The sequence below is a fragment of the Rhopalosiphum maidis genome, chromosome 1 (genome assembly GCF_003676215.2).
Source record: "Rhopalosiphum maidis isolate BTI-1 chromosome 1, ASM367621v3, whole genome shotgun sequence".
NCBI classification, from domain to species: Eukaryota; Metazoa; Arthropoda; class Insecta; order Hemiptera; family Aphididae; genus Rhopalosiphum; species Rhopalosiphum maidis.
The window spans coordinates 85,421,590-85,436,681 of record NC_040877.1 but is presented as its reverse complement, the minus strand read 5'-3'; the positions used below and the strand labels follow the sequence as shown (position 1 = coordinate 85,436,681).

Below are 15,092 nucleotides of genomic sequence, written 5' to 3'. Positions count from 1 at the left end.
ACATTAATATACACACAAAAAACAATAACTATAAATTTATTTTTAAAAATTATTTAATGAATTCTGAGATTATAATATTATATATTTAAATTTAATGTGTATTCGAAATTCGTTACTATAGTTTATATAAAATATAAATTATAAGATCAATTCTCTAACTATAATATATAAATCAGTAAACATTTATTAAAACTTTAAATTTTCCATTTTAAAAATATATGAATATCTGTAATTATTTAGTTTAAAGCTTTGAATATTTAATATTAAGTAGTGCATAATTGTAAAATCTGGATTATTTAGTTCTCAAATGTTTTTATCATACATATTATCAGCAAGATATTTTTTCTTTGAACATGTTAACTAAGATTAAGAAAAAAATGTAATTATATAAAATATGTTTGTCACATTTACTATAAATGTGCTGTAAAATACATTATATTAGTATTTAAAATATCTTACATAAATCTCATTATCTAGTTACTATTGCACTCAATACGTATAATAATATATTAAAATTATTTAAAAAAAAATAAAGGATCTTATCCATTTTCCAAATACTATTTATTTGGCATGTTTTTTTAGTGTCGATTGTTAACTTAAAACGACCAGTAAACACATAATAAACGCTTATATATTATTATTAGTTAATTTATTTAAATTAAGTTTTTTTAAATAAATTCTTCCGTTTTTAAAAGTTTTTTTAGTTTATTTAATAGAAGCGTATGAGAAAAAACCAGCTTTTAGTTGCAATCAAAGATCACTATCTTATCTTTCAATATAAAAGTTTTTTTCCCCTTCGTAGTTAACTGACCATAAAAACGACAAAACAAAAGAAACAGAGCTTGCTTGATTATTGAAGGTTTGAAATTGTGAAACTTTTTCAATAATTTTCTTATATACTTTAATACTAAAGAGTCCATTACTATTGTGCACTGTTTATTTTAATAAAATTAATACTGATAAAAAAAGTACCTAGTGCCATTTTAAAACTTATAAAATAGAAAATATTGCTAATTTGTTCCAGTATACTATAATAAGTGCTGATAGTTATGTTAATTTTAATACCTTTCGAAAATACAAAGGCTCCCTAATAACATTAAAATGTTTAATATAAATCATTACTTCAGTTAAAGATTTCTCTGAACTTAATAATGTTAAATTTATGTTTAATTTTTCTGCGATAAACATTGATGAACAATATTGTTTATTTGTATAAACAAAACATTATAGTTATGCTTTAGCTTATATTTTAATACTTACATATTATTCGGTATTTAGTACCTTTAATTATAGAATCAAAGTTACATATCTGATGTGTATCTCTTACTATCATGCCAGTATTTTTGTTTCTCATTAAATATAGCAAATTACCATTAAAAGGATATCCAATTTTTTGTGTTTAGCTTTAATATTAAAATTAATTAACCTATTATTAAAATTAATGTTAATGTCAACAAATATGTTTGTGCATTGGCAATTTAACGATATTTAAATTTGCATATGATGAATGAGCGTTTTTAAATTGAAATATTTTTTATACTTGATTGAAATATCGTAAAAAAAATTTAATATAAAAAAAGGCAGGAAAATGGGTGCAACTCTGATATTAGGTGTTGAATGGATCATTATTATGGGTATGTTCAATTTGAATTCAATGATATATTATTGTTTATAAAAATCAATTTTGAGCAGAAACAGTTAGACTATGATATCACTATGTATATTTCATGATATAATTTTTTTATATGTATAGCTATTAAAACCATTTATTTTAATTTTAGTGTTACGGTAGGTTGATATATTTTTTTCTTAGATAATGAAGTATTTAATTATTTTAATAATATATATTTATACTGTATCATAAAAATTGATATAACTCTAAACTTCATTTTAACTTACTATAAATACCGTACAATAACAAAAATAGATTAATAATATAAATTAATAGATTTAATCTTAAAATAAATAATAAATGCCATTGCGTATAGTAAAATTCATAATTATACAATATTATGTAAAATTATTAATTTTTCACTAATACATTTTCAAATTTCAACATAATAATTAATGTTGTTATTTATTGTTTAAATTAGTAATCTCATCAAAACGTTTACTTCAAATACATACAAAAAAAATTGTACATAGATATATTTTATATGTTTATATAGATATAAGAAAAACTTGTATAAAATATCTTAATATATATTAAAAATTTGGACCAATTAAATTATTGTTAACTGATATTTATATAAAAAAGTGAAAAAAAAAACAATAAAAATTAGACATACCCATCAAAATAGCTTAAAATAAGTAGAAAAATGTTGAAAATCATACCATATAATGAAAATAAATGACAATATTTTGTGAAAATGTCAAGTATCTAAAGACTAAAACTATATTTTTTAGTTATAACAAAAAACAAAATTCGTTTAATAAAAATAGTCATCATACTAGACTCTAGTAGGTTGAGAACCACTGTTCTAGAGTGAATATCTAATGTGATAAAAATGTGAACTTCATATGCTAATAAAATATTATATTTGGCTTTCTGGCAGGATTATATTTTGTAAAACATATATTGAAAAACTTATAAAGGATTTTATATTTAGTTTTCAAATCTTGGGTATAAATAGAAATTTTATGAATTTCTAACTACAAAATAACTTGTATTTTACGATATTTTCACGAATTTTGACAAAATTCTAAGTTTAAGTCTTTAAAAAATATACTGTAATAATACATTTTTGAAATTTCTTAATTTAAAAATAAATTATTTATTAGGAACCCTGTACTAAAATTTAAAGATTTTTTAACCATTCATTAATTTTTTACTATTATTTATAAAAAAGAGTTGAAATAATTTTAAAATTATATCATAAATAGAAAATGGTTATGCATTTACTTAGCGAATGAATGTAGTTAATAGTTATTGTGGTTATTTGTTTATGAATTATAAAAAAATTAAAAATTAATTTATTGTAAAAATAATTTTTTTCTCAATTATATTTAAAAAAAAAAAATACTGTGACTTTTAATCACATTTATTAATAGAAAAAACTAGATCCAATTTTCGTGTCAAAAATCACCATTTATGTTGAAAATCGAAGTACTTTAGGGACAAATTATTATTTACTCATACACAAAAAACCACTTATTATTGTTAAATCAATATAATTTATTTTCGATTATTTGGTTAACTCACTTTAATTTTAATTTAATAATTCACGTAAAATAGAGAGATAAAGATGGAGAGTATAAATAATGCGTTAAAATTCACTGAACGTTTTGATTTTCATAACAAAAATAAATACTTAAATACCAATTCTGTAATTAAAAGCAAAGCATTTGTCTACTTACATACATCAATCTTTTTCAATTTAAAACAGACAATTTTAAACATTATTTCTGTTGCAATAACCTCAATATAAGTTGAATTTTATTTACTTTTCAGCAACTACTATTGGAAACATGCATAATATTGATATTACAATGATACTTTTTAAGACACCTGGTGCGTGTCATAAAAATGTTTACGGGAATTATACTTTACTTTAGAAATGTAATTTGGACCAATATCATACTCAAAATGATATATTTTTACTACTAGTACATTATGCCAAATGGCTTAGTTCGATTTATTGCTCAGTGAAATACAATGAAAAAAACAAATTCTTGACCTAATGTTAAGTTTTTGAAATAAACTATTATGTCTTAAAAGCAAAAGAAGTCCATTAGAGGCCACTTAAGTATAAATACAAAAACAGGAAATGCTACAACTGCAGTGACAAGCATAAACCACCAAATACCTCGACTATTATCGTAAACATCTCAAAAACCCTCATTAAACTGAAGATTTCAGATAAAACTCTTTTATCTTTTTTTGTTGGAAATTTATCCTGAAAATGCGTATTATATTTTAAACAAAAATGAGAGTTGAAAAATTTTGAAATAATCAATAATTTATCTACCAAATATTATCTAATTTTTAATAAATATTATAATATTTAAAATATGAGTCAATATTATAGAAAATACAACATACCTTATTTCAATCAAAAACTGAAATATTTGATAACTCCCGTCAAAAATACAGTTATTAAAAAAGATTTAAACTTTTTGCCAATGTTTATACCTTCAAATTTATACTTCAAACATTGATACAAAAAAGGTAATATCTTTGTGTTTTTTAAAAAAAATATATATAAATAATCCAATCAATTCTAGAAAGAATTATATGCCTGTATTTTGATGCGAAAAAAATAAATATAATTAATTACACAAATGAATTTTAGCATTTTTAGCTGTACCTAATTTTATTATTTTAACGGAAACGTTTTTACCAATTAAATGCTATATCGTTGTTTTTAATATCATATGTAGAACCTTCATAATCTTAATATTATATTTATTTTATTATTATTATTATTATTATTATTATTTTAAACTGCGTTAAAATATTTTTCGAATCGGTACGATAAACGATTGAGTACATTGTCATCATAACCAACTAAGACACAGTTCTGAGAGGTGTTTTATATTATAACCTTGTGTTGATTTAAGTAAATATAACAGCGATCATAGGGCACAGAGAAGAGAGTTTGTAGTCTTCATTAGCAACCAACGTTAAGTGCACGTCAGGTCGTTACACGAGGTTTGTGACCCGTCATCAACTTAATAGCGGCTCAATCTTCGCACCACACCCGAGTCCCGTGAAACTTTCTTCCATAATAAACTATAATATTATCGACATATTGCACCAGTCTATTGACTATAGAACTATAGTAGTATATACCAGTATATCAGCTAGTTTCTATCTAGAAAACCTTCATTACCTAACACAAACCGTCTCAAATCACCTGTTTATTATTTATTTTTTTTTACCACATATCGATTTTATATTTCTGAAATTATTTTCTTTTGATTTTCATTAAGAACAAAGTATTTAACCGTATTTTATACCGTCAACTAGTCAGTAATTATTTTACTATTTACTATTTTTTTTCCAACTAATTAATTATCGTGAACGATTTTCCGTTTTGTTTGAGGGATTTAAACATTTCTAATTCATACTTTATCAAGATGTATTCTTTTGCGTGAGCTTTTTATTTTATTTTTGAATAATTCATAGGTTTTCTTTATTTAAAATTGTACTTGTATTTGTACCTTATGAATACTTTACTTTTTTATTATTAGTGATTGTTACTTCTGTTCACCAATGCTGTGAATTATCTAATATTTGTTTAATAGTATTCAGTGTATAGTTCGATATTTTTAAATTCCTATAGCTTAGCAATTCATATTTGCCAACTGTCGTTTGTCGCAGAAGCTCGCAATCAATTACAATATCAACATTTTAAAAACTTTATAATAACTGTTGTTGATTTGAATACCAAAAAGTTGAGTGATTCTTGCGAATGAACACACAATCAGCATATTTTAAATTCTATTTTTTCAAATATATGTATTATTTTTCCTGTGCACGAATATAATATATAATTCAATGTTTGTATTACGCTTTATTTATTATTTTATGATAAATAATAATTTATGTTTATTTTATATGCATTTATTTTTCACTTAAAAATTAAAATAATATTGTTAAACATTTAATTGAAACTTTAACGAATGAGTAATTTTTTTTTTGCGCACAGCTTATAACTTATATTTATGTTTTAAATGTAAGATATGTCACGCATAGAATATCCATTATTGTCATTAATACAATTTTAGTTATTTTATGTTTATCTAACGAATGACAAGTGTCAGAAGGATACACTCGCATATAAAGGTGAAATGTAATTTTATTCGATGGAACTCCTGTGCGTTTATACATAATCCCAGAATAATATTTTAATTTTATTCTACTGTCAGATTTTTCGTAGACTCGTCGTGCGTCTTTTGGCCGGGATAATAATATAACGTCTTATTATTATTCCCGTCGAGCCTTTTCAAGCGTGCAGGGGTGGTGGTGGTAATGGTGGCGGCGGCAGTGGTTGTGTAAACTTGATCCTCGTGGTGTACATTCGTCACGCAGTCGTGTAATCATTTTGTATTCGAATGTTATATCACTGTATTACGAGATAGGTAACGGAGGGGATAACGGTTGTTTCGCGAAGGACTTCGATTCATAAATCCTTCCCACCAATATGTTTCAAGCAATATTTCGTGTTATGGCGTCAGTACTGTAATACAATGATCCAATGAGAACTCACATACACGCATATATAAACACACACACACACACACACACACACACACACACACATACATATATTATGTAAGCAGAAGTAGTGGTTGTGTGGATAGTAAGGATGTAGGTTGGGTGGACGACTGATGTTGGACTGAAATGGGATAAGAGCGTTCATGCTTAAAATTACGTGTCATTTCGTGCAGTGCGCCGACACACTGGATGTATACACGTCAAGACGATGAAATAGAATATACGCTGCCGCCGCCGTCTGAACTTTGTTTACCGCCTTGCTCGTTTTACATGTCAACTATGCGTAAACTATACCCAGGAGAAGTGGGTGGATTGGTCGGGGTATAGAATGTTTTTCTGTGCCTTTTTCGCCAACGGCATGAGGGGAAATTGAATTTGTTGTGTACTAGCATCGAGTGAAAATACTCGGATAAAAAATTGTTTTAGCATTTTTTTCCCTCCCTCTCTACTCCGGTCAAATCGTTTACGTCGCTTGTAAGAGTTCACGGGATTTCTGCATGTGTGTTTGGTTTAAACTCGCTCGTTTTGTAACAATATAATATATTTAGTTACTTACTGCGTTTCCAATAGTTTTACACAACGTACGTCTATATGTACGTGGAATTGATGAATTTCGAGGTCTTCGTGGTCGTCGTCACGTGTATCACCAAAACTTTCAAAGCATTTCCTCGGAAGTTCACGTACCGGATTCTGTTAACATAAATGGACGCACAGACTAAACGCATTGTTATGGCTGTGGATTTAGTTCTTGTCTCTTGACAACATCATATTTAGAGTGTATAATATGCATGGTTTTTTTTTTTTTTTTTTTTTGAAGCCTGAAAAATACAAACACATTTTACATTACAATTCAACTCGTTTTTTTCATCACCTGCTAAAATGGCTCTTAGGATTAAATGTATTTGTATGTTGGAGTGGTAGTATTCTTATTTATGTATACGAGTATATATTTTTATCCCCGTTAAATCGATAAGGCGTAACTCCTTACGGAATACATGGTGGCGTTCTAATACATCCTTCTATTCTAAATATTGAAAGTAGTTCATTTAAAAAAAAAACAAAATATATGTTTTTTTTTTTATTTTTCACAGTAAAATAAAACATGTAAATAGGTTCTAAAATCGATTTCAAATGCACAAAGTTTATAATAGATATTCGTGTTAGCTAAAGTAAAAATAATGTGGTGAAATAAGGTCATTATACTATATGTAGAGTTATAAACAGAATAATATACTATATAACCTATGGAGTTTATAAAAATGCGTTTTACAGAAAACTAAAACAAAAAATGTGTCAAATGAAACAACGAAATACTTTTTTTTTTAATTTGATATGATAATAAAGGGAGTTTATAGAAGTTTGTTTTATTCAATTATGTCAGTTCCAAGCTCGGGCTTAACTGCCTGGAGAAATATACCTGCAAAAAAATTAATACATATGTAATTAATAACTTTTATTTTTATTCATACATTTATTATATTATAATTTGCTCGCTTATAGTCTTTAGAAATTATTTTATCTTTTTTAATTTTAATGCAATCAAATAAAATATTATAAAACTAGCTTTTTTAATTTTGTCTTATTTTGTAACCAAATTCAATTCATAAAGTTTACTTAATGTTTAAATATAATATAAATTATAGTATAAAAAATTATAACGAAAAACCTAAAAAAATAATAACATTAAATTTCCGTACATAAAACAATAATGGTCGACAATGACGACAATTATAATACGTTTTAATATTATTGTTATACATTGTGAACATTTTATCTATATTTTATGTAAAAAAATATTTAATAATTAATTTTAAATTTGACTAATTTGACTACAAGCGAATTCAAAATATTTCACTCAATGCTTAAAGTAACGCTACCGATTAGGTTTTGCTCACGTACGCTATACAGTATACATATTAATATGTATGTACTAATATTAATATTATTATATAATAATATACGTAATTGTATATTCATTTGTACATAAATTATTAACATAAATAATAAATATACTTTTTTAATTATTAAACAAAGGAAAATGTTCTGTTATATAGTTGCTTTAATGGGTAATCTGAGTCTGGACCAGGAGGCTCGTAATTCAATGAAACAGGAGATCTGACCAAGCACAGTATTTTTCTATATGAAATATAATAATAAATAATAAACTAAAAAATCCACCTCATTTTAAATACAGGGGGGGTTTTATTTTTCCCTGGGGCAATGGAAACTAGATAAATGTACATGAATTTCGTAATACGTATAGATATGAGTTCATTTCCATTGACCTTATTTTATTTTGATATATTAAATTTCAGTTAAAATAATACATTTTGCATTTAATTATTATTTTAATATCAAATTGAATAGAATAATAATTCGAACATGTTTTAGTATTTGTAATAACTATTGAAATAATCAATTAGAAAAAATAATAATATTTACTAATTATAATTTAAATAAATATTGAAGATCACACAAGTAATCAGCTATTTTTATTTCAGATACCGCTTTAAACTATTAACAAACAATTGTCTATAAAAGTTAACTTTAATATTAAAAACATCTCATATATTATGGTGTATTATTAAATACATTTCATATAAATTTATAAGTTATAATTCAAAATTCCAAGGTATAATATCAATCTCGACTTCAGGGTTTTTATAACCCAATTACAGTTTAAACACTGAGAAACTCTCTCACCTTATTTTTCTATTGCTCACTTGATATAGAAGTATTTTTAACTTCGACACTGATTTAACAACTATAATCTATCTAGGAAATACATTACCATCTTCTTTTATCATTGAATTGGCTACATCATACTTCGCTTAAATTCATATAAACTTTCATGAAATTGAATATTCCTCAACATTCTTACGATTCGTTATATTAACCATGCCATCTTCAATTGCCCTAAATTGTAACCACAGCGCAACAATTGTTTGCACCTATTTAAATCTGATATTATCCTCTTAGATATCCAACACATTATATAATTTATTTTATTTTCTTATATATTTATGTATTTTATAAATTTGAATCTTTTAAACAAATATTGTCACAGTTGAATTTAATTTTTAAAATAGTTTTAAAAAAATATGATTATATTAAAAAAATCAATTTGGGTGTATTTTTATATTCTTAAATAAAATATAAATTATAACTTAATGAGCCATATACCTATAATATATTTTATTTAAATAAGTAATTTTTATTTCACACAATATTACTATGTTAGGCATAAATCAATGATTAGTTGTTTTGGTTTTGGATCTAGTTTTGATACTATATAATTTTATGAAATAGTTGTAGTTCCGGTTTAATTTTAAATATATATATATATATATATATATAAATATATCATTATTAATTTATTATTATTTTATTTAAAATTATGACTCCATTTAAAGTCAGGATTAAACAGTAACAGTATTTTTATTATTTTTTTTCAGCTTAATATCAGTTTAATTTGTATTCACAAATAAAATAATAATATATAATTTAAACAAAAAAAAAAAAAATTAAAAATCATAGTAAGATCTAATATTTTTCTATTGATAATATATAGGTTCATGTTATTCAGAGATATTGAAATTCGGTTCCGGTCAGAATTCGTTTTTCAATAGTTATAGGATCTAGAACCTAGTCTTTTTGGTCTAGATTCATCTCTATTGTAAAAGTGTATTTTACTTTATATAAATAATAAACATAGGTGATAATTAGATACATTTGAAAAAAAACGATGAGTGAATATTTTATTCTAAAAATAGTGTGTTCTGTTAGAAAAATATATAATAAAACACATAATAATAATATAATAATATCTATAATTGTTATACTGATAATCTTATCTAAGTATATTTAAAAACATAATCTTAATGTTAAAATGATAATTTATTCTTTGATTGACATGCTGCAAATAATTATCATCGTGGTGTATAATAGTATGATATATTTGATTAAGATGAGAAACATTTCAAAACATTAGAACTATTCAGGCACTCTTCGTGTTCACACCGGATGTTACCGGACCGCGGTTTCAATAACCACGCAATGCAATGGCAGCACATGTATGCATGTGCATAATATAATATACGCGAGAGTGAGAGACGTGAGTAATGTGTGTGTATATATTATAGAAAATATATGTCTGTGTACTACATAGCAGAGGGTTGTGAATAAAATAAGCCGTCGGCAACGAATTCGTATTTACAAGTTGAGCAAAAGCCACGCCTAGATGGATTACGCGCGAGTGCGTATGTGCAGACGGGCAGTTCATAAACATACGTGTACGCCCGCGTGTGTGAAAATCAAGAGGTATAGAGAGGAAACCACAGAAGCTGAAAAATACATTCACATTTACGCTTTTTCAACTTTTATTACGTACCGGAAATATGCGGCGCATTGCGTGCCGGAAAAAAAAAATAGAAATAAAAAACCAGAATGAATAATATGAAACTCTAAAGACTTAAAAGAAGGAAGAAAATGGATCCCAATGGATATATTACGCATTCAATTTTCGACGTATAACTATATATCATATGTTTAGGAAAAAATAAATTTTATATTTATAGATGCACATTGAAGTTTTTGATTCAAGCTAAATATTTACAAAAGTGTAAGTTGCTTGAAATTTGAATGATGTTGCAAATGTAATATTCTAATAAATGGTTTATCTTCAGTGATAAATTCTAATACAAGTATATTATAATATATATTATTATTATTAGAACTCCAATGAAAGTTATTTGTGTGAGACGTGACACATATGTTGGTTATATCAATGGTACATACACTAGTGCTTGGTACTAGTACATTTTAAATTTTCATTTTCATCTTACTACACATTTTTCCTTCACGATATTAAAAATGCAATGAAAACCTTTAACAATAAATTCAAACGGAATGTAGAATTAGTTTGTTACAACTTATAATATTGAATTGTTTGACGTAAAAAATATTATGTTCTTTAGTCTGTATTATTATTATTTTTTTTTATATCGTACGATAATTGATTACTATAATATTTAAAATATAATTTATAGGAGTTTAACTTAAGATTATTTTTAACATTATCGTAAAGAAAAAAAGTATTATCCACAGTTTAGAAATAGAGCTGTGTACTACCAATAGAATTTAATATTACCTATCAATTTGCAATTTCTATGGTCTGTGTTTATTTACCTTGAATTATAAAAATGTCCACTCCACAAACATACATGTTAAATAATTTAATTTTTATCACACGTGATAATAATAATAAATTGTGGTTATTTAAGATAAAGTCGAGATAAAAATTAGTAGATGCACGTGGTTGAAGGGTAACGAACAAAAACTACATGCATGTTAAATTTGCTGATCTATATATAAAAAAAAAAAGTTCGTTTACACCTCGACAAAAACCATCTGGTGTGGACACTTATATTAAACTATTCATTCACCGTGTAAAAACGCTCAGTCAACACGGAGCTTAAAAAAAGATGAAACGACCCATTTTATGAGAGTTAGCCCTTTGAAATTATTACACGTCATCCATCACTCTTTTGGTCTTCGACGAAAAAAAAAACGAAAATTATAGATTTAACCTGCTTACGCGCCGTATAATACATACGCAATGTGTATGTGTGTGTGTGTGTGTGAGTGTGTGTATGAATCAGGAACAGACACGTAGTGGTGGAGACGAGAGCTTTAGTGGTGGGATTATGGTGCAGGTGAATATTATAATAATTTTTATGTATAATATCTTGTATACAGGGTGTCAAAAAAAAAAAAAAGAACGCCGCCTCAGCCGACGATAGGGCGAATAGACGTTTTTTTTCTCGTATCGGCTCGTTTGCCACGCTGTACTCGTCGCCTCGTGAACATAACGTAATACTCTGTGTGTCTGATATCGGATTATATATATACCCTCGTTTGTGTCAACCATCTAATGACGTCGACGGGATATCACGAAATGACGAACGAGACTCCGTACGATTATATGTATGCGTATGACGTAAACGCGAAAAGGCGTGCTGTCGAACAAGAGATTTTCGGGTTAACATATTACATATTATTATTATTATTATGTTAGCATAGTGCACACCAACGGTTTGTGTTTCGTTATATTTTTTTTATATTTTCTCGATAAGCATTATATGGAGATCAAAACCGATAAGCGAATTGATATGATATACACACGCGCGCGTGCAAACTGCTATCGTGGTTATGCAAACAAGTGTAAAGAGGTTTTTCGCTGCTCGCAGATGGAGAGGAATACTATGTCAACATATGGCGAAAAAAAACGCAGTATGTCTGTGTGTGTGTGTGTGTGTGTGTGTGTGTGTGTGTGTGTGTGTGTGTGTGTGTGTGCGTATGTGTGTGTGTGTGAGAGAGAGAGTGAGTGGGTGTGTGTGGTATTGTTGTGACGAGTCCAAAATTGGATTCCGCCGATGACACTTTTTCCATTAGAGTCGCGGACAAACAGCGCGAGACAAATCGATTTTCTTCGTTGTCGTTGTCGTCGTAGTTGTCAACCAGGCAACGATGACGGTGGATATACGATGTACCTATACATAGTAAGTCGTGTCGGATGCAGACAACGTGTTTTATTCTTACTTGCATAATATTATTACTGTGATGCTCGGCCAAATGTTCGAGTCGTGTCTGCTGCGTGAAAACGAAAATAGAACAAAAAAAACATAGTCGATGTTCTAGCATTGTATGGCGGAAATATTATATTGTGTATAGCGTAGTGGCGCGTAAGACGTATCGTGCAAATTTCTAATAAATATATTCACTTAAAACTCGGCGTTCTCGATAAAAAAATCGTCTAACCCACTATTCAATAATAAATAAAGGTGAATGAATACGAAAAGAGAAAAATATAAAATTATACATTATTTTATTTTTAAAAATATTTTTTCTTCATCTATAACAGTGATTTACGTGTATAATGCCCTCAATGAATAAAAACATATATCCACTATATAATATGAATACACTTAAACAGATATAATTATTGTTCTTCTGTTGGTTTGTATCAGACGCAGCTGAAAACTTGCCATAATATCTACCCAGAAACCTTAATTTACCTTGTCCCTTGTCGAATAAAATAATTTTATTGTAATTTGTATACTTTAAACGAGTCTAAAATTCATAATAAAACTCAGATATTAGCGAATTCATTGCATTTATTTTTATATTATCTCCGCACATGACATAACTTGTAGTATAATGATATTTTATGCATTGTCTATGTTAAATTGCATTTAAGACTTGATCATGACGAATCACGAAGTTATTTAATTAAAACTTGTATAAACAAAATTAATAGAATTATAAACTATTTGTTTGAATTGTTGTTTCTATTGAAGCTTATGTATTTTTAAATAGAGATGTATTTTACCTTGGACATTTTTACAATCTAGGTTATGGCCGTCTTATGCGAGTGCACACAACAATTTAGGCACATTGATGGAAAGATCCAGGGATGCCGAACATCACTTTTTAGCCGCAATCCGATACTCGCCAGGGCACGTTAACGCTCATTACAACTTGGGTCAAGTCTACAGGTAATAGCTATTTAATATTTTTTTTTTTTTTTTGAAAAGATAAGAGCATATTCGTGTAGTTCCACCGGGTATTGCGTATTAAGTCTTTTTACTTAACATTTTTAAATTTTAAAATTTCAAAATAGATTATTTTAGGAACTCTGTAAAAAAGAGTGTATTATTATTTCTTTGAAAAATCTACTACTATTGCTATAATTTTTAATATTATCCATTATTGTTAATTAAATACACGATACATACAAATACAATATATACGTATATATGTGCAATATAATATATCTAACTTTTAATAAACGTTAGATTGATGAACCGGACCAAAGATGCAGTGGCTATGCTGGAACGATGTCTTATGCTAAACAACGGTTACACAGCTGCATACTTGTTATTGGCCAAATTGCATACGGGAAGCCAAACTGGGCGACTTTTAAAACACGTTGCCGCCTACCAGCCCAAAAACCCAGAACATCAAGCGCGTTATGCTCGTTGGCTTCGTGATAACCGTGAGTACAGTACACATTTTTATATGAGAATATCGTATAGTATTATCCAGTATATATTTTATCGATTGATCAAATATATTTAAAGTGATTTATGAAAATAAAAAAATAGTCTTGAACCTCGGTACTATACATCACTTTATATACCTAGACCCTTGGATGTATATCGTATAAATTAAATTGAACGTTTATCAATGTTTACTATTAATGAATTGAAAACTTTATGTGGTTCTTATAATAATAGCATCTGGTTCATTTTTAAATAATTTTGAAAAATTGTTACAACAAAATATTGTAATAAATATAGTTTATTATACCTAAATAAATATAATGCATAATGTATTTCAGTTTCATAGTTCAAAATAAAATTAATTTAGAACAATCATCTTTTGTAAAAAATAAGAAATAAATGACATTAAAAAAAAAAACGAATTCATATTAGGTAATGAAATTTTATTATTTTTAACAATACCTAAGAAACTAATTTTCATAAATAAAATCACCATTAAAATCAATATAATTTATAACAAATAAATAACTTATACAATATAAGAATAACTTTACATGGTTTTATCAGTAATCAGACAGTAAATTCAAAGCAAGTTTGATTTTCAGTATTCACTAAATAAAATATGAATATCATTAATTAATGGATTCATCGAGAGAAATTAGTTATATAAAACTTTTGAAACTGTTCACAAATGATTTAATTATTTTCTACTCATCCAAATAGTAACTTGAATTTCATATATAAGTAAAACGTTGAAATTAAAAATATTAATTCAATAAGCATTATTAAAATTTGTCAACAAATGACAA

General features: G+C 26.6%; 1 protein-coding gene across 1 annotated transcript in view; it reads left to right on the top strand.

Moving 5' to 3' along the window:
* Nucleotides 1–15,092, top strand: part of LOC113556062 (protein O-mannosyl-transferase TMTC1-like) — a 99,034-nt gene that overhangs the window by 53,063 nt on the left and 30,879 nt on the right. Inside the window, exons 11-12 of the mRNA XM_026960785.2 lie at nt 13,633–13,776; nt 14,077–14,276. Coding sequence (XP_026816586.1) covers nt 13,633–13,776; nt 14,077–14,276 — 344 coding nt within the window. The remainder of the gene's footprint in view (nt 1–13,632; nt 13,777–14,076; nt 14,277–15,092) is intronic.